This window comes from Argiope bruennichi, chromosome 3 (genome assembly GCF_947563725.1).
Source record: "Argiope bruennichi chromosome 3, qqArgBrue1.1, whole genome shotgun sequence".
NCBI classification, from domain to species: Eukaryota; Metazoa; Arthropoda; class Arachnida; order Araneae; family Araneidae; genus Argiope; species Argiope bruennichi.
In genome coordinates this window covers 105,397,526-105,418,769 of record NC_079153.1, presented here as the reverse complement: position 1 = coordinate 105,418,769, position 21,244 = coordinate 105,397,526, and the positions used below count along the sequence as shown (strand labels likewise).

General features: G+C 27.7%; 1 protein-coding gene across 1 annotated transcript in view; it reads right to left on the bottom strand.

Annotated features, from left to right (window-relative positions):
* Positions 1–874: 874 nt before the first annotated feature.
* LOC129963570 (G-protein coupled receptor dmsr-1-like) overlaps positions 875–21,244 on the bottom strand; it is a 67,819-nt gene continuing 47,449 nt past the window's right edge. The window contains exon 2 of the mRNA XM_056078031.1: positions 875–3,363. Within this exon, the coding sequence (XP_055934006.1) occupies positions 1,779–2,933 (1,155 nt within the window). The 5' untranslated portion in view covers positions 2,934–3,363 and the 3' untranslated portion in view covers positions 875–1,778. The remainder of the gene's footprint in view (positions 3,364–21,244) is intronic.

Below are 21,244 nucleotides of genomic sequence, written 5' to 3'. Positions count from 1 at the left end.
CTTTCAAAATAAATAATGATGTACATTCATTAAACATACATCAAGATATTTTAAATGCACGTTTCTAGTGCAATGTGTGTCCATCTGAGGTCATAATCAACTCTAAGTTACATCTAAGTCATTATTTACTGCTCTTAGTAAATTTCAGGCAGGGAAAAGTTTTCATTAAAGTCAGAGGTAAGACTTGAAGCCCTTTAGTTTTTTTTCTTAACTATTACTTTCTTTATAAACTAGAAAATTTAATAAGAAATTTTTCTCTTTTTCTGAATTCATTTTGCTTTATATGTGGAGGTTTTAGTCCAAGCAATACGAATGCATTTTTTATACTTGTCGAGTTTAAAAATCTAAAATTATTTATGGGGTTATTAGAGAATCATATGCACAAAAAAAAGTTTATGTAAAGGTTGAATGAAATTTGGTATTTTTATTATTTCTTTCGTTAATAGAAATATTTTGTTTTTTAATATTATGCTTTTCCTGATGAACTAAAAATTTACAACACGGGACTTTAAAATCTAGTGTTATTGCTTTAATGTAGTAATATAAGACAATTCTATAAGCACCCTAACCTTTCCTTTTCTCAAAAAAAAAAAAAAAATACAAAAGTAATGAAAATAATTATAAACATAAACAACTATAAAATGAAATTGAAAGAAATGAATAAAACTTTCTAAATGATTCAAAAAGAAATCCCAATAAGAAATTCTGGTAAGAAATAATATCTAAATATCCTTACCAGTAAAACAATGTAATTCACATTCTAATTCAGAAAAAATAAGTATGCTTGGATGTCAAAATGCACAAGCATAAGTATACACCGATGTAATATGCAAAATAATTTAAACACAAATTTAATTCAAATATGCACATATAAATTAACTGTAAGAGAAGACAATATAAATGAAAATAAACCTGAAAAATATATCTTAATATTAAAGGCATTTGAATTCTTCAAACAGATTAGAAATATAGATCTTAACAAAACGACACTGTATAGAATATGCAGTTTCATCTTCTGATGTAACATTGCAAATTCTTGAGCTTGAGCTGAACTTTATATCTGTATTTATCAGCAATGAGGTCTAATTCTTTAAAGATAAATTCTATACAGTATGTGCATATTGATTTTAAGCTAGTAAGAAGTAATGATAATTTAAATCTTGAAGAATACTTCATATTTTAATATAATTTAGACATTATCAAATTAAAAATAAATAATAATGCAATCAAAAGTAATTATAGATTGTTCTTTCCAGTCTATATGCTGAATTATATGATTTAGCACCTCATCAGAAAGTTGGTATATTCTACCATTTCCTCTCAGTTAACCTTGAGAAAGTGTCTTCGGATAAAATAGATGACCAATCATAATAATAAAGGCTCTTTCAACTATAAACCATTAGTAATTTGCTTCATTCACGGAAAATTATCTACTTTTGGCGTTAGTTTCTATAATATAACTATAGAGTTCCAAATTTAAACGCAAATATTGTGCACCTCTTATTGACTGGAAATGTTATAAAATTTCCAATCTATTGATTAGAAGTAAACATGAGATAAAACTGTTTCATTTGTGCAACGCTATGCCATTTTTATCTCTTGCATTGATTTTTCCAGTTTTTCCATAACAGGTTATTATAATGCATCACTTTTGTAATGCTGAAATCCTTTTATGTGCGGAAATTATACCCAAAGTTCAAGATTATGTAATCTCAGCGGCAGTTTTAACGAATTCACTTCTGAACTTAATCTTCTTTCATACGTTAAGTACCTAACATCTAAACACATGTTGTAGCCACAGTACGGGACGGTTCCGCAATTGGTGTCAATTCTTGAGTTTTACTACATTTAGGCAAAAATAAATACGCAAATGTGTCTCGAAATTGCCTACTCATTGAACAATAAATAATGAAATTTATTGCACTGTTAATTAGAGCTAGAGCATCCATAGTTTCTCCAAAATTTAGATAAACGTTATTGAAAAAATCTGTCCCTAATATGCCACTCAATAAAGCTAGGAGACCAGCTGGAAATTCAGTTAGAAGAAACAACAGAAGTACTGCCAGCAACATCCTTGTAGTGCGATCATGGGATCTATCACTCTCTGCCCTATTTTTGAGCCGCTGCCGTCGAAGATTTGCTTCATAAAGAACTCGTATAAGACCCAAACTGAGTGCTGTAAGAGCGACACAAGGTACTAATTTCGTGATGACGCTGAAAAGCCAGAAGTTAATTTTTTCCAGGAGTTTGTCATGTCTTTGGGCAATCTTGCTGAAGTCCACACGGTACATTACATCTCCATCATTCCCTTTGAATTTAGAGACTGTAAATGTGATATACACTGGTATGCAGAAAATTGCGCATGTGACATATGTAGCGATGATTGCACACTTGGCACGTGGCATAGAGCACAAATTGGCACTGCTGGCTGGAAAACTAACTGCCATGAAACGCCAAATAGCAACGGTGACTGTTAGCCAAATGGATATTGTGTGATTTACCACCGTAAAATGAGCGTGAAAAAGTGTAAAAATTGCCCAGCCATATGAAAATTTTTCCTTTTCACTCAGATCTGTGCGAATGTAGTTATGGAATGTGAAAGGTAAGTACGAAAACATTACCAACATATCAGCTACAGCAAGTCCTGTAAGAATGGCGTTAGTTGGTGACACCATGTTCTTTCTTGTCAGAACAATTATATTGAGAACATTTGCTGTTATTCCAAACATGCATACAATTAGGCTCAAATAACCGTGGATAGAGCCGTAACTATTTCGGAATATTGTTAAGTATTCTCCATAATAAGGTGACGGTTCTTGAAATTCAAGAGCAACACCAGTCGAATTCCAAAAGCTAAAGTTTCTATCCATAAAATCCTCTGTGTCATTAAGAAATATACTTGAATAATTCATTATGTCCATTAATGTTTCCATGTTGGTTTTTATTTGAGCTGCGCTAAAATGTTTTGGAATTATATTTCTCTAATTCTTATGCATGGGAATTCTGTAAAATAGTTGGGAGACTAAATATTTTCTAACGTCCTTTTTAATTCATTAAAATGGTGTAGAATCAGTGCTAAAAATTTATCAAATATGTTCTTACTCAGAAACCTAACAAAATACTTTCTAACCAGTAATTCGGATTATTTTTCGTCAAAATAACCTATGTGCTATAAAAGTACTAAAGAATACGAAATTTGTCTTGTGATGACAATGAATCAAATTCACCATTCCTATTGCTATTATTCAGACTATAGTGGGAAGTGCACAGTGTACTACTATAAGGGATGTCCTCCCAGATAAGTCTTACTTCAGCGTAATATTAGTTTCTTCAAGGATGATTCAGTTTTTTTTGTCCAACAATCTGAAAAGAAAATAAAAGAAAATTATTTCAATTTTTTGCCATGATTAAACAGAAACAATACATTTCTTTTTTGCTAAAAGAAACCTTCATTTACATGAAATTATTACAAACAGAAAAATGAAATGCACAGTTCAAACTCAGTACAATGAGTATTATTTTTGATTAGGAACCGTGTTCAGTCTGTACAAAAAAATTATGTGATTTATATTAAGTAAAATATTTAATAACTCTTAATTTATTCTCTAAACATTGCTGCCTAAAGATCAGGAATGCCACACTGTTATGGGAATCTGTATCCTTATCGAATAATCAAAAGTTTAGTAAGTAAATAAAGGACCACTGTTTCTCAAAGTAACCAAAACTTTAGTCAGTGAACAAAAATATTACTGCTTTCTCCTATAAAAACGACTCTCAAATACCATCAATCTTATATCCTCTTTACGGTTTTTATTTTTGTTTATCGACGATGGGACAAACAAATCTTGCTCAAGGTTTTCAAAAATATATCAGGCGGCGAATTTCTAAGCTTTCTGTAACAAAACAAAGACGTGATCCTTGGCAATTTTTCATCGTTTTAGGCTGTAGTATGTTACTTGGAAACATCGGCCTTTTTTACGCTACCCTTTTTCTGTGCCATTTAAAATCGTGTGCTCGTCGTAAAGTTGAAGCATGGGCCAATAATCGTGATTAAATTGAAAGTTACTGGATGTGAAGTTCCAGCAGAATTTAAGTTCGATATAAATATCTTTTCAGATTAGGTACGGTGCATCAAGGGAAGAAGAGTATTTGCTGTTCAAAAGGAAAGCTTAAATACCTTTATTTAGCTTTGTTTATCGTCAGGTTTAAGCATTTATCTTAAGGATTTTTAACGATTTTATTAATGATAAAGTATAGAGAAAAAGATAAGAATTAAAAAATATGTATATGAGAGTAAATGACAGTTTTATTAAAAAATATTCAATTTTAAATCTAAAATAATTGTTTTATATTAAGAATACATCAATTTTAAACTTCATCAATAGAAAATGCAAAATTATGTCACTATACAAAATAATATTTTCTGTAATTGTAAACATACATCTTCATTAAAATAAGCTCATCGACAAATTGCCAGTGCTAATCCTAATGCACTGTGTGACATGGAGGTTTCCTTGAATGAAAATAATCGCTTTAACTTTGCTATATTTGATGTAAAAAAATAACATGTTTTGTAAAAGGTAATGGCCTCAGTTGTCTCGATGCCATCAACAAATGGGCGCTTTTGTGTTTCCTTTCAAACTGCAAAAAAATTTTGCTTTCAGGAGTAAATATTAAAACACTTTTGTTATTCTTCATAATTCACAAAAAAATATTGGATTGACTTTAAAAAAGAACGAATAATCCTAAGTTATTGAAATTTATTAATTGCAATTCTATATTTATATTTCTTTCTATTACCAATTTCAGATTTAAAATACCAATTATTACCCAGTCATATAACAAACAATATAAAACAATCTTGATTTCCACAATGAGCGATCAATTGTAGTTTAATTAAATACAAATACAGCTTTTCTTGCAAATTATTATTTTTTATTGAAATTTAAAGCAGTGGCATATGTTGTATGTCATTAAATGTAGAAAAGCAAGATAGTTAGGCAAAAAGCCTCCATTATTTTGTGTCAAATTTTATTGTTTAAATGCAAATTCAAACAGGTGTGATTAGAAAATATAATACATTTATCATAATTAGTAATGAGCTCTGAAACATTAATACCAAAGATAATTTACTGTATATGCAGCAGTTTTAAGCAAGTTATGATATAGTATTTTCCATATTTTTCGACTGAAACGTGTAAATGTGATCTTTCATACATAGTATTAAGCAAAATAATTAACTTATATGGAGAGAGATAGAGTTAGTAAAATGTCAGAGATCGGTATTAATGCAGATAAATAGATATATATAATATGTATTAGTAAATATATACAAAAAAAAATCAAAAACAGACAAATACCTTAAATAAACTTGAATAAAGAAGGAAATATCGAATAGAACGAAATGAGAAATAAATATGTAAAAAACAAGGGAAAACTTCAGAGCACAAAGTAATATGATTACGTAGTATGCTGTAAGGGCGCTGTGGGATTACGGAGACATAAACGGAGGCATCATAAGTAAAAATTTGCATTTAACACGCTTTAATGCTTCATTAGGGGAATGGAACTGATGCGAAAATATTACATTAAAGGATGGAAGCAGTGACTTTTCACTTTAATGGTCCGATCTCTTTGCAGAAAACTCTAGAAATCGTTTATGTTGTTTGCATTAATTTCATTTCCCTAGAGAAGTAAACCTTAGCTGGAAAGTTGGTTTTGAGTTATAGACACAGTGTAGAAGGTGTGTGGAAATATCCTGGAAATCCATCATGAAAATCATCTCTCATATTAGTCTAAAGATTAATAAACTAACAATATGAAAATGCTAAACTTATCTTAATTGTATATCTCAATATACGAGTGCTACTAAAACCAGAACTATAAAAGAATAGAATTCTTTATTCCCGTTACATTAATCAAATTACAAGAGGATGCATTATACAGAAATAGTGTATGTAAATTTTTCTGGCATTCTTTATTTCCCTCGTCTGGTTCTTTCTTGAATTCTCTCGATCGAAGAAGCATGAAAAATATCCGCCATAGCTAAATACAAATCCTACGGTTCTAATGATCAACAATTCGCTTGTAGGGATCGATATTGATGATTGGATGCAAAAATCTATGATCAACTGTGAAAAGAAAGATTTTATCTATAACGTTATCATCATTGAACAAACCATTTCCCTCTAACATCTAAAGTGTTCTGCATCCTTGTTAAAAATATATTACATGTTTCATGATGCGAAAAAGTCGTGTGTTGCACATAAAAAAGTACGATCTTCTGAAAGAGCATGCTCAACTTCTCTTACTAAATCAGCAGAAAGCTACAGGTATGTTGAAAGTTTTTCAATTGCTGCTTAATCCTTTGCTGAAATTCTTAGTGATACTCAGTCCAGACAAACTGTATTTTGACGTGTCACCGAAATGCATATGGAAAGTACACGGAAGAAACTTTGAAGAAGTGAATTTTCAAAGTAATGGATATGTTAATGTATCACTTCTTCGTTAGAAAATCAAAGACTAAGATAATTACAATATCGAACTAAACATTTTGGTTAATATGAATGATGTATCTAACGAGTGCCTCCTAATTTTAAAAAAATCTGAATAATCAAAATAAATTATGTAACTAAAGCTTAGAAAGTTAAATATTTATAATATTTTTTTTTTTTTTATTCTGACCACTATACCAATTTTCTGTATAAAAACGGATGATGTGGCAGAGTATTTTTCTCTGGCATCCATTATTCCTATAGAATATTTATTATTTTTAAGGCATTTTTTTAGTTATTATCATTCGGATATAGTGATCATTTTAGCTTGGGAATAAAGTTTTGAACAAAAATAACAACACCTGTATTCGAAGAAAAGGCAATATTTCTTAATATTTTTTTGTTAATAATGTAAAATATGGTTTGTAGCATAAAATATTACCTAAATGCATTATTATTATAGAGCATTATAATGCATTAGATACTAAATTCATTATATAAAAGATTCATAGAAATATGATAAGAAGCAACTTTTTTCTAAAATAGTAATTATTTTTTGCTTACGACTTCAATAGCATTTTTATAATTCTTAAAAATATATTAATAAACCAAAATAATGAGAAAAAAGCTTCTAAAATTAGTGAAAATTAAAATAATATATTGATAATATTTGGAATATTTAATCTCAAATTTTAAGCATCTATGAATACATTGTATTTAAAGCGAAATTATTCGATTAATTACATAGTAAAAATTATTAAAAATCTGTATAATCAATATATTTATCGTTTTTATACTTTAAATCAACTATGATTGTAATCCATTTAAAGAATGGAAGCTTTTCTTTTTCATCATCATTGCGAAAACATTCTTTGTAAGATCCAGATTAGTGTCTTCTGCATGGCAGTCTGCTAAAACAACTCATTCAGTCTCGTCAACTTTAAGTCCTAGTGAATAATCACAACCAGCTGATGAATAGTTTACTAGTTAAATTCCATTAACATTCTTCCTCCCTAAGTCCGAAGATTAGCAAAGTAATTTTTCATCTGTTTTGTTACTTCTTGTTTACGCCTTTTCTCAGTTTAGAGCACAGACACTGTTCCGTCTGAGTGACTCTACTCTTTCCTATAATGATTCGCATTTTAATTATAAGCGCTTCAAAATGTAAAGAATTCTACAAAGAATATAGATAATACCCAAACGCCGTGTATATAGGTAAAATATAACAAATTATTAAAGAATTTTTTTTAAATGTATTAAATAATAACTTTGAAAATTAGAATTGAAGATTTAAGATGAAATAAAAATGCAATATACAGCTTTGAAGACATTTATAGTAATATAGTTTCAAAATTATATAAAGCAGCTTTTAGACATATTATTAATAAAGTACCAGGAAGACTGAGTTTAGATTGGCATTTTTGTTTGGTTTTGTAGAATCGTGTTTTTTCGGCGAAAATATTTAGATATGAATCGTATACTGATTATATATGAATATTTTTCAATTTTACCTACATATAAACTGGTCATTTAAATATAAAAAATCATGAATGCTCTTAGTTTAACATGTTATTCGAAACAATGTGCTATATTACAGCATTCATTTAGCAGTTTATCTATCATTACTCCTTTTTTTTTTTTGAACGTACACTCAGTTTTACCATGGTGAAATCGGGTCCTAGATAGCACTATATGCCCTTGCCAACATGTGAGCAGATAGAGAAAGGTTCTGATAGTTAGTTATAATTTTTTTTTGATGTAAAATCGCGTTTTATTTTTAGGAAAGACATGTATAGGGTTACACTACTTATAAAGCAAAAATATTAAATATAAATACATAAGTAAAAAATAAAACAAAAGAAGAGAATCGAATGAAAGACTCACAACACACGCGTCATTCATGTTGTTACTTTTCGAATCGGAAGTTGATAAAACTTATTCTAAAAGTTAATTATAAGGAAATTTTGTGTAAAATCGCAGTTCTTTCAGGAAAGATACCCATATAGATAAATATAAAAAAATAAAGCCTTATCTAATATAAAATTTTAAACAAATCGTAAGAGTCGTTTCCGTGTTACACGAAATAAATATATATAAAGAATTGCTCGTTTAAAAATATCAGAGCTAAGGAAATATCAGTGTATAATAAATTAAATGCGATACTATTCAGTATGAATCCTTTATGAATAAAAAAAGAGAGCTCTGAATAAAAATATTTGACTGTAGAGTGTCAAAGGTCATCTACAGGCATTCTCAGTCATTCTGATTAAGAAATGACCTTATTTGTCCTTTTTATACCATTGTTCCACAATGTTTCTCTTCAACATTCTGCAGCGTCCTACAGACTGTAACAGTTTTAGAAATTTTAAATCCCAAACCACCTATAGAGGAAGAAAATTTGTTTTAACTACAGACACATAACCCAGTTAACTTCCCAGTCTCCTGAAATTCGGACTTCAGTAAAACAAAACACTATCTACTTTTATTGTATTTTTGATGATTTATTTGATATCAAACTCTAGATAGTTACTTCTTTTGTTTCTTTGAAATCACTGAAATCAAATCCCTTAAGGAATATTTGAGAACAAGCCAAGATTTAGAAGAATTCTTTGAAGCACATATCCGAAAGACATAGATGTACTTTCACCATTAATCTTAAGGCTGTAGTATATCTTTTGTCCCAAAGGAATGCACACAGCCTGTTGATGAAATATCGAAAAGAAAGGAATACATATAAATAGACTAAGAGGGAATAGATCTTTTTAACTTTATGTCCTTTCTTGATATATTTAAAAAGAACTTTTCAATGTTTTACAAGATTTTAGTGGTGGAATGAGAAGTTTCTCTATGCATTCAATTGTACTCTTTTGTTGTTTAAATGCAATATTAATAAAAGTTCCTACTAATAAAGTTTTAATAAGTTTATCTCTTATTTTCATTACTTATTTCTTTGTTTTTGCTTTTAAGCATACAATGTACACAAACAGAATGTGATGTAACCATCAAAAATTTTAAACTTGAGATTTTAACGAATATCCATCTTTTAGACCTAAAGCAAATATATATATATATATACTTTTAATTAAAACCATCTGTCATTCTGGTAATTCATTCTGTAACATTCTGGTGTTAAGAATATAAGAACCATATGAATGGAATATGGTATGTAGTCTTTATCCTAAATCTGAAGATATATGCCAAAATTTTGTATAAAAATCTGTCAGCGTGGCTGTTCGAATATAAGTTAACACAAATAATATAATATACGAATATATTATTAAGAATAGAAGCTTCAAAATGAAGATAACTCGACGGATGAAATTTTGTATATAAGTTTAACATCTAAACAATAAACATGCTTGAAATTTCGAAACAAATATGCCAAATAATTGACTGTCTTTGAGCTTATACACAAGTATGCAAGTACAATAATTCAAAAACGCAGTAACTTATTTCCGACTTAATTAAGAATTCAAATGATTGACCGAAATTCAAATTTTGAGACTGCAGGTCTGCCTCAAAAATTGGTTTAAGTTGCTCAGGAAAAGGCACGTCTGAAGTACGAAAAACCAAAACCAGAAAGTCAACGTCAAGTGGCCAATTTTTCACAATGAAACTATTGAAAATACTTAATTTTATTCTCTGCTCATTGTATACGTTATTTAGAATTATTGACTTAAAATTTATTTCTGGAACTTCTGGTATGCAATATGCGAGATTTTAATTGAAATGGTTTGGGTTATAAAATTGAAAAAAATATCAGAATTAAAATAATCTAATTTATTTCAACTCAGTGTATCGCAATAAGCAAGGATTGCTGATTTATTTAAATAATCTTTATAAAAACGCTTTGTGTTGTTGTGATTTTTACTTATGGCACTGACTATAGACAAGCCCCCTGACGAGGTCAGCAATTTAAGCCGAGTTCATGCACAAGTTCCTGAGTGTAAAGGTCTCTAAGCGCCGATGGGTAGAGGTCTGACTTCTAGCTCATATGAAGATGACACTCACAACTCTCTTCCACAACATCTTTTTACAAGATATCTCTTTCACACACGTCGCAGATAGAAAACAGGGTAAAAAATATTCATGCCCGAACCAGGATTCGAACTCGTGAGGCTCAGATACGGGGAAGATGCACCATGGGTAATACTCCTAGGCCAGGACACCGGTATACACTTTGTAGTTTCAGATTATAGCTTACAAATAAGTAATATAAAATTATGTTCTTATATTCGATATTCCAATGTTGAAATTTCTCAAAATAAAAATCGTCGAATATCAGGATAGCAAATCTTATTAAAATTTATTTATGTGAAATTATTTATATCGAAAAAATAATTATTTATTAATTAACACATATTTTCCGGCATGTTATTTTAAAATGTCTCTGTGAATAATATTGATGCTCTAAAATCCTTTTTAGGTATGTATTGATTTTCCAAATAGAAACTAGAAGATACCGAATTCCAACTACGATATTCTATACAAATTCCTTCAATGAATTCAGAAATAATCTTTGTTAAAATTGCACGTTTATAGGTAAAATTCTCATGAGAATTAGTAAATCACAGATGTAATCAATATTTAATTCGTCGCTGTAACTTGTAATTGAACTGAACTGTGTAATTGTTTTATCGAATTCTAAATAAAACCTTTGCCCGCATAGCATTTTTATCGTTCCATAAAGATATACCATTATTTACTTACTTGCAATTTAGTAAATAATGGTTCTTTTTGGATTCTTTTTCTTATACTTTTATTGTTTGGGAAAAGAGTCTCAGAAAAGATTCCAATCAAACTTTTATCAATTAATCAATTTATCAACAGAAGAAATAGTGGACAATCATAATATTTTATCATCGTATTGAAAGTGTAAAACATTAGATATTTTATCCGTTATATATCAGTTAAACAATCTTACAGTCTTTTAAATCCTACTAATAATTATTTCCCCAGATTTTAAAGAAAATAAATCAGCAGAAATTATCACATTTAGCAATTTCTGGGGTAAAAATGTGACAAATAAGCTACTTTAAAACATTTATTATTAATGTTTAACGTACCCATTTACATATTTATGAATTTAGAAACAATAAAATTAAAATCAGCTACAAAATCTGTCGGAAACATTTCCATGACATTTTTCACCTTCATATTTCGACAGAAATTTTGAAAATGTCATCTGACCATTTTCTTTTTCCGAACTGTTTAACAGAACTCATCAAATAAAATACTGCATCCACCATGCCAGTTTTTATTATTTTATTTGAATGCTTGTGATGATCATTTTATTTTATATATCATCAATAGACCCTCCATTTTCAAGGCATTTCTTAAATAAAACCTTGAAACTTTACCCATCCACAGCAACTATACTTATTTCACCATTTTTGCTTTCAATTTATCAAGCTATCTTGTGTGCGTAGCTAATCATAGTTCATCATTTATTGTGAAATTCAGAATTTTTTTTTTCAATTTGTGTTACAAAATGTTGTTTCATCCATGTTTGTTGACGCTATAAATTAATGCTATTAATATAGCGAATAAGCAACTAGTTGTCGGAGTCAGATGGCCATTATGTATGATTAAAATATTTCAGGAAAATCATTATCAACGGTATTTCTTGCACACATGCATAATAAAATTTAGTAACATTTTTCACCCATACGCATGGAGACTTCAATAAAATTTAATCGAAGTGGTCTGATAAAGAAGATTCTAAGATTTTCGTAAGACTAATGTATGGTTTGCATTTCTTAAAAAGGGCAAACTTTAAATTGAATAAAAACATATTATTTAAACTCCTTAGGAAGTCCATATAAAACGATCATTAGATTTAAAATTGAATTAAAATCACTATTTTTAATAAAAAAATATTATTTCTGTCATTTCAAAATGTATGCTAAAATTCTCCTTAATATAAATATAACTTTATTTTAAATTGAAACCAAAAACAATATAAAGATAAATTAACTATATAAATGAACTATTCTATAGTTCAAGAGAGGATTATTAAATTCCAGTCAAACAGTTTTATTATTTAATTAATTATCTTAATTAAACTTAAAAATATATTTTTCAAATCATGAACTCTTAAATTAACATATTAAATAAAATTTTCAGCTGATTCAATTCCATTAGAATTAATACTGTGATAAATAAATCTACTTTTGACTGATAAAAAACTGTTTAATGCAACTTTTTATTACTGAATTTTAAATTGGATTCTTTCTCCTGATTGGTTTAGATTTAAGTAAAAGAAACAGCCCAGCATATTGAAAATATACTCTGAATATATTTTGAAAAATTTCACTTCATAATTATGACTAATAGTTCTCATGGTAGCAATTTGTATAACCATTTCAAATGAACATAAGGATAAGCTTATTGACATCACAAAAGAGTAATATACAAGAGTTAATATACAAGATCATAAATAAATTTGATTAATATAATAAATAAAAATAACTATTAGTCTAAAGTAGTCAATATCAAAAATATGGCTCCCCGTGAGTACATCAAAATAAATTATAAATGAGACCAAATAAGAAAGCTACATATAAAAAAAACATAAAAATATTCAAATCATTATCTTATAATGATTTTTTTTTTACCTTTGCACAATAAGACAAAGAAAAGTGACATTCTTGATGTTTGAAATCCTCTTAGGAGCAATTTTGCTCTAAGATCTTCTTAAATCTTGGTATAATGAAGCCATGGACGAATAATTTTTCCTTAGGGGCTTTACTTTACTTAGATAATATCAAGGGAATCATGTTCGAAGATAATTTTCCTTACAAGATTTGTCTCTCTGAATAGGCTGAATAGATATTTAAGAAGACTTATGTCAAACAATTGAAGGAGAAGACATTAAAGATTTTTTTTCAAAGTGTCATGTAAATAAAGAGTAGTAAAGAATTTAAAAAGCACATATTAAAAAGCAGAATTTTCATTCCAGATTTATTTATATCTGAAATATTTTCTCAGGAGAACACTTCTTATACAATGATCGAATATTACATCAATTTATATTCGTGTTTTATAGATGCGTTTTTATTGAGAATTTTCTTTCTATGATTAAAGAAAATTCTCAAGAAATTGACTTTAAATTTTTGTCATAAATGAAAATACTTTCAGAATTCTTCACAATGACATTGGTAGTCTGTTGTGTCATACAAAATTATCGATTATTGGAACTAATGAAATGTTAATTCATTTTTCATTCAACCATGATGTTTTCAAACCTTCTAAATTGGAGTACTTTTAAATAAATCGGACTTTCATATCATGTCGTAAAGTTAAATGCGTGTTATTTCTAAAATGTTTAGGTTTTTCAAACTTATGGGTTATCATTTGCGTAGTTTTGTAAACTCTTTATTTTCGTAAATTTATAAAAATGTCTCTCTGTTTGCACATTTTTATTCTCAATTGTATTGAATTCTTTATAATCAGTATATATAAATGCTTCGAATTATTTTTTGTCCTTTTTAAGGTTTTGCCAAAAAAAAAATCCTAGAAGGAAATTAGAAATAAAGTTAATTTATTAGCTTAGAGTAACTGTAACAAAATACAATAGAGAATTTACCCATGAAACTTGCTGGATCTAAATAAGAACAATTTAGAATTATTAAAATGAATTCTGATGAAACATCTACATTTTTTCAAAAATTTTTTTATTTTAAATTTCTACGAAAAGAGGTTTATTTCAAAATTTATGCGCCCAAACTGATGTAGTTATAAACAGTTTTAACCAAGATGTCGATACAAAATTTATATTCAAAATTTTGAATTAATTTATTATGACTTTTGAAAAAGATTAGGACAAGAAATATATGCTAGAATGTCAAGTTTTATATAGTTTCATTACACTTTGTATTTTATCTGATTTTAAAAAATATATATTATTTAATCTTTTATCAAATACTAAGGAAAATTCATTACTTTTCAACAAGCGCGGAAGTTACATTGCGACATGACCTTGTTTTGCGTTGCGAAATTTTATGAGAATTTTCACAAATGTAATAATCCTATTTTATATGCTTGTTTTTCAAAGAAGGAAACTTAATAGTATTTTTTTTCAGAGATAAATGCAATCAAAATCCTTGTAATAGTATAGTTGAGAGTGATTAAACGTCAATACAAATAACTGAAAATAAATCATAGTTCTGTAATATAAATATAATGTGATATTTTAAGATTGTATATTGTATTGTATGTAATGTATTAATAATGTATGTATTAATAATGAATGACATAAGAGTATTTGAAAACTTTTGAAACAAACATTAAGAGGTGACTTGTTAGTTATTGTAATGTATTGCATTGCATTGTACTAAAAATTGTAATATACGTAATTAACAAATTATAATACCCCCAACACTAATTCGTATTTATTTTAATTTTATTAAAATAGTACTATTTTTTTGAAAATTCAGAAATAAACCCATATTGAAGTTGTTAAAATAATTATCATTCTATGGACACTAGTATTAAAACGCTAGAAACCTTCAATTCTATATAACCAAATCCTTTAATACTTTCTTTTGGAAGAGAATTGCCAGAGGTCCAGGATACTCCAGTTTGTAAGAGGATTACATTCTGCGTTTCAATAAAAGCGGGTTGCGAATAAAAAAAAGAGTGGAAAAAAGACTTTATAAAGTTGAAGAAAAAGAGACTTAAAATACTTAAACTGCAAAGAAATCTTATAAATGCGGCAACAGAAATGATTTCACGTCTATTCGAAAATAGAGAAAAGATCATTGACGCAAAATTCTGCTCTTCCATTTGTATATATGGTTAGTTATAAATAAACCCGAGAGCACTGAGTGTAAAAATTTGAATCTGAACTTGTTTGTATAAAGAAAAGAAGCATGGGCGTTGCAAAAATGAGAGAATAATTCATTATGAAAGTATGCTCTACTAGAAACTCAAATATTTGCAAATCCGTACAGCAAAAAATAAATTTGGAGATAAAAGATAAAGGTAATTTAATTAAGTAAACATTAGAATTTGATTTTTCTGAAAATCAAGACACATTTGGGGGATCAAGGCCCGCGAAATTAAACATTCTAGTGAAGTACTTCTAATGCTTTCTTATTATGTTCTGTATCATCCAACGAAAAATGCCACTTAAAAAACCTACCTCATTTTGTAATTTGCCATATTCTATACATTTTTTTGTTTCAAATCTTTTTACAAATTCATTGACTATGGATTTTCCATTGATTTAATGTGGTTTTAACATTATTTAACAATATTGAAACGATTTAAATAGCTTACACCGTCTCCAATAATAAAGGGACGTAAACACTCTTAAATAAAGGATTTTGTTTTCACCATTCTTTAGAATTCCAATGAGCTCAATTCTTTATATATATATATATATATATTACTTCTTCGTTGGGTAAGGCTTATCGTGAATTCTAGTTGTGTTTCTAACACTTTCAGTTCCTTATATTTTTATATCTATCTATTTTATCAAAAATGGATCAAATTTCTTCTTAATAAAGCAATATTCTGTATTTCCTCCAAACAGTTTATTTTTTAACATGAAGATATTTTAAATGAAGTAAAAGTAGCAACTTTTTAAATATTAAACCGATGGCATGTGCTTGTTTCTATACATTAATATGAATCGATCTTATACAAGTGCCTTGAGACTCAGTGACATGTAAGCAATACTTTAATAGCGGCTGTTCAAATATTAGAAATATAATTTATACACTCATTATTGTTGCTGGCAAATATATGGATTGAATTTCGATGCTCACATTTTCAGTCATTTGACATAAGGTTATAGAGTCAGGTTTTGATCTACGATTTAACTATCTCATATATTGAGAAAGAAGGCCTAGAAAGTATTCTTTATTCAGAAAGAATTTTTTTGCGATGCCACTCCAATTAATAATTGTTGCGCATCATGAAATTCTTCTTCATAATTCTTGAAAAAATATAATTTGGAGTTAATCTAATATATTAACTGCCAAGTTTATTGTAAAATTCATTAAATATTCATTTTTATTTTCGCATTTAATGTTTTCGATAGATTAAGAATCCAAACGGATGAAATTTGTATATCAAAAAGCATCAATGTGTGATAATAAAATGCACTTTTAAACATTATGGCAACAAATAGTCAGCTGCAAGCCTAATTCCTTCAACATTTGTTTGAATCTTATAAGCATAAAGTCGGTTGTAAAAGACCAAATTATGATGCTTATTGCTTTATTTAGCGTACTTGTATTGCAACACAGTTAAGTTCTCAGATATATAATGGATCCAATAATCTGACATAATTGGACAAATATCCTGTTATCAAAGAAAGAAAACATGCAAAATTAATATACAGTCATTATTGAAAGGATTAAATTAATGGTTACTTAAATATGAGTCTTTGTAATTTTTCTTGATGGAATTGAAATAAATAACTTTAAGCGTTAAATATTGTATAAATGTTATTAAATATCTGCTTTCAACATTTAAAAAATTGAGAAATTTATAACAAATACTATGTGATCAATTTAAATTTGAAAAAAAAATCTTCACAAATGAAATATTAGATCATTAATAGTTCATTTAATAAAATACTCTATTGCATAAAAACAAATTTTTAAAGGTATTAATTTTATGTTGTCGCTTGTTAAACTTTATTTTTTTTCTTTAAAAATCAAGGTAATGGAACTTTTATACTCTTATCAAACATTATTACCAGCTAGTATTTCCTATTTAAATGGCGTACAATTGAAAATGTTTTGATAAATATGTTTTGAAGATTTTGATCCAAACTGCATAGATGATTTGTTTCGTGCAACAAATTTGGGGGAAGAGTTCATATTTCCTGCATTATAATTTGTTTGAAAAAATTAATCTTGAGTTTATTTGGTCTAATGTTAATCTATAAGTCTATGCAAGACTTATAGATTAACTTATTTGACTTAAGACTTATTTGTGAAATGACCTTCAACACTTCCATTTTGATTTTTCTGCTATTATAACATTCTTAGTTAACTAAACATTCAAATAACATTAATTAACATTTGACAATAATATTTAAATCAAATTAGCAAACTTTAATCTTAATTTTTTGAAAATATTATATAATGTGGACTTTTTTAATAGGATGTGTAAATTCTTTTTTTGTTCTACCTATTGATTTTGCCAAAAATATCACACTCGTAAAAGAAAGTACCTCAACGAAATACTTATTTATTTAAAACATTTTTGCCACTTTTAACTCTTTTACTTTTGAAAAACTTCTCAGAGGCTGGAAATTTAATCTCCTTTGGCTCAGTTTCGTTAAGTATTTCTGCGTTTTCTACATAAAATATTTAGAAGTGGCTTCAAGTAGAAAATAGAATGAATTTGTGTTCCCATGATAAACTCCAAGCGGTTCTTTCCAATTTCATTTTGAAATGCACAGTACATTTTGCAGATTGGGGAAGAGAAGGCTGATGTCCAGATACAGTAAAAGACAACGCACGTACACAGATGTTAGATAACTTACAAAGTAACATTAGCCAGGTGACAGTAGCATCACGAAAGTGAACTCTACTGAGACAATCAAGAGGGATCTTAACTTCATATTACTAATCAAATTTATTCTAAAACATATTCATCTGGTTTTCATAATTTTCTTTAAATCATATATATAATTAATTCTAATGAAAATATAAAAATCTATTCTGTAGAAAAGGTCTGATTGAAATGTATTTAAACTAGAAAAAAAAATTAAAAAAATATATAACATGTAAGGAAAATAAAGACCGGTTAAAATCCTTATTTTTTATCATTCATGACAGCTTATAATAATTTCAATTTTATCTTAAAATCCATGCTGTGTTTTATGTTACTAATTTCTTTAAATTTACAGATGGAACTTTAAGCCAAATGATTTTTTCTGTTTAAAGTAAAAAAAAAAATATTTTAAAGAATTAATTAAAAAATAATTTCAGATAGTGAAATAAATAAAAATAGTTTGAATAAAATGATTCTATTTAAATTATATATTTTAATATCGAAAGTTTTTCAAAAATATTCAAAATTTAAAAAAAAATATTAACAAGATCATATATTTATTTAAAGTGTTTGAATATTTTGTGTCTATAAATCGAAAGTTTTTCATTTGTAACTTTATATATTTCGAAATAATTTGAGGATGTAAAATACTTCTAAATCAAGTTACTTTGAGTTCAAAGCTGAAAAAAAAATATTCAAATTTTCAGAACGCGACAAATAAAAGGTATCATTAAAAATTATTGCTTGAATACAAATCGATATGGCAAAATGGAAAATATTGATATTATTTGATTCACGTTAAACTAAGTAATGATTTATATCTTTTTTTTTCATTAACATTTTCTCTATTTGTAATAAATGAGAATTCGTTAAAAAAAACAAATATGGTTTCATGAAATCAATTATTATTTATCGTTATTATTTGAAGAATTGTATATTTTGAATAATCGAAAGACTTTTTAAAATCGTATACTGCTTACTTGTTTTCAATTACTGTAAGCTAATAGATGATAGAACAACCTTAAGGAATAATATAAGAGTGTTTGAAAGCTTTTGAAACAAACACTAAGATGTGATAGAGTATCATTACGAAATATAAATAACTGTCTAACTCATAGAAAAGCAAAAAAGATCACAGGATATTTGATCGCTCTCAAACAGCAAGTAGTGGTTGCTTCATCGAGTGATCGGCAAGATCAAAAGACATCACATTCCTGAGTATTTCCCTCAGGAGTGATGTCAGAATACCTTAGGATTTCCAAAAAATATCAAGATGGAGCTTAACTTTCTTTCTTAAGATGGAGTTGTCATTCGGAGAATGGCTAATATTTCGACACTACCGGCTGAGTAGAAGTGCAATAGTTCTTAGTTTTTGTAATTCTTCTCGAATAAAACGGGTTCTTTTTTCATAAATTATTTTCTATGATATTATTGTCCTTTAAGAATTAATTAAAATGATTAATTTAAAAATTAATTATTAAAACCCCTTAAATTAAAATTATTAATTTCTATGAACTCAATGACTGCAATAAAATGTTGGAAATTTTAAGTACTAACAGAAATGCGCCATAAGAGAAATCGATGAATCTTATTAATTGTTAAATAAAACGAAAAATTTCAAATAATTTTGTTTTAATTTTCATGTTTTCTTATATTCTACCTTTTTAGTGTTAATAATTCTGTAAGAATATCTTTGTCATTCCATATAACATCAATTAATCCAACTAACTGCACCTTTCTTCTTTGAGCAAGAAACTTCTATATACATTAAAATCAGTTGTAAATATGTAGTTTAATCTAATACGATCTTGAAAAAATAAATGTTAAATAATACAACTTTTATTTTAACAATACCAGTATTCCATATGGGCTTCAAAATTTTTTCCACCAGTATTTTTTTTTTTTTTCTCTGAGAAAGAATTTTGGAAATCATAAACATGTTATAGATATAAACAGGGATATCTTTTCCTTTACCGTGTTCCTTGCAATTATTAATGAAAACATCCTTTCTAGGATAGAATGATGTTTTGAAAGTGCAAAAAATATTCTCATGCGAAATATTTGATGTGGCTTACAAAATATTGAATTACCTCCTTTATTTAATATGAGTCGTAAGTGAATTTATTCATTCGTTCTCTTTAGAAACAATAGAAAATATATGGATTCAAAATTCTGCATATATTTTGAAAAATAGAATTAATATCATTTCTCAGATACGGGGAATTATAGAGCTCAATGTCATGAAAAAGATAGATTTATTTCCTTAAAGCGACAGGTAACATAAAGGAAGCATTCTTGAGCCACTCTAAGCTGCCGAAGATATATGCTTCGCATATGGGAAGAATATAACTCCTCATAAATTGAAGGATTCTTCCTATTACAATTTAAAGGATTTTTATCTAGAATACTAAAGATCTATAACTGTACAGAAATTTAAACAAATATTGAATTGAGAAGTTAGATATTTTATTAGATACTGAGGTATATGTCACACATAGGACGGAATATACATACATTATACCACATATGAGGGAATATACATACGTTATACCCCATATGAGGGAATATACGTACGTTATACAACATATGAGGGAATATACATACGTTATACCTCATATGAGGGAATATACATACGTTTTACCACATATGAGGAAATATGCATACGTTATACCACATATGAGGGAATATACATACGTTATACCTCATATGAGGGAATATACATACGTTATACCACATATGAGGGAATATACATACGTTATACCTCATATGAGGGAATATACATACGTTATACCACATATGAGGGAATATACATATGTTATACCTCATATGAGGGAATATACATACGTTATACCACATATGAGGAAATATACATACGTTATATCGCATACGAGGAAATTTAGCAATTTAATGCTCTACCGCATAAAAAGTTCCGAAGGATTTTAACAAGATTAACAGAATTCACACACGCTATATTTCCAATAACTTGCTTAATGAAAGAGACTATCAAAATAAAGGATTATTTTTAAATTAAAAAAATAATAAATCATTATTGTTTCAAAAATGTTTCTTAAAATATTCATTGTCGTATATGTATTTAAAAAATCTGATGCAGTCATATAAGCATGTTTCTATACTCAAATATTTCCTTTAGCGATACAGCTAAGTCATATTAATCCTTCAAAAAATATAATATCCCTATCACAACATTGGAAACTTTTGAAAGAAATAATTTA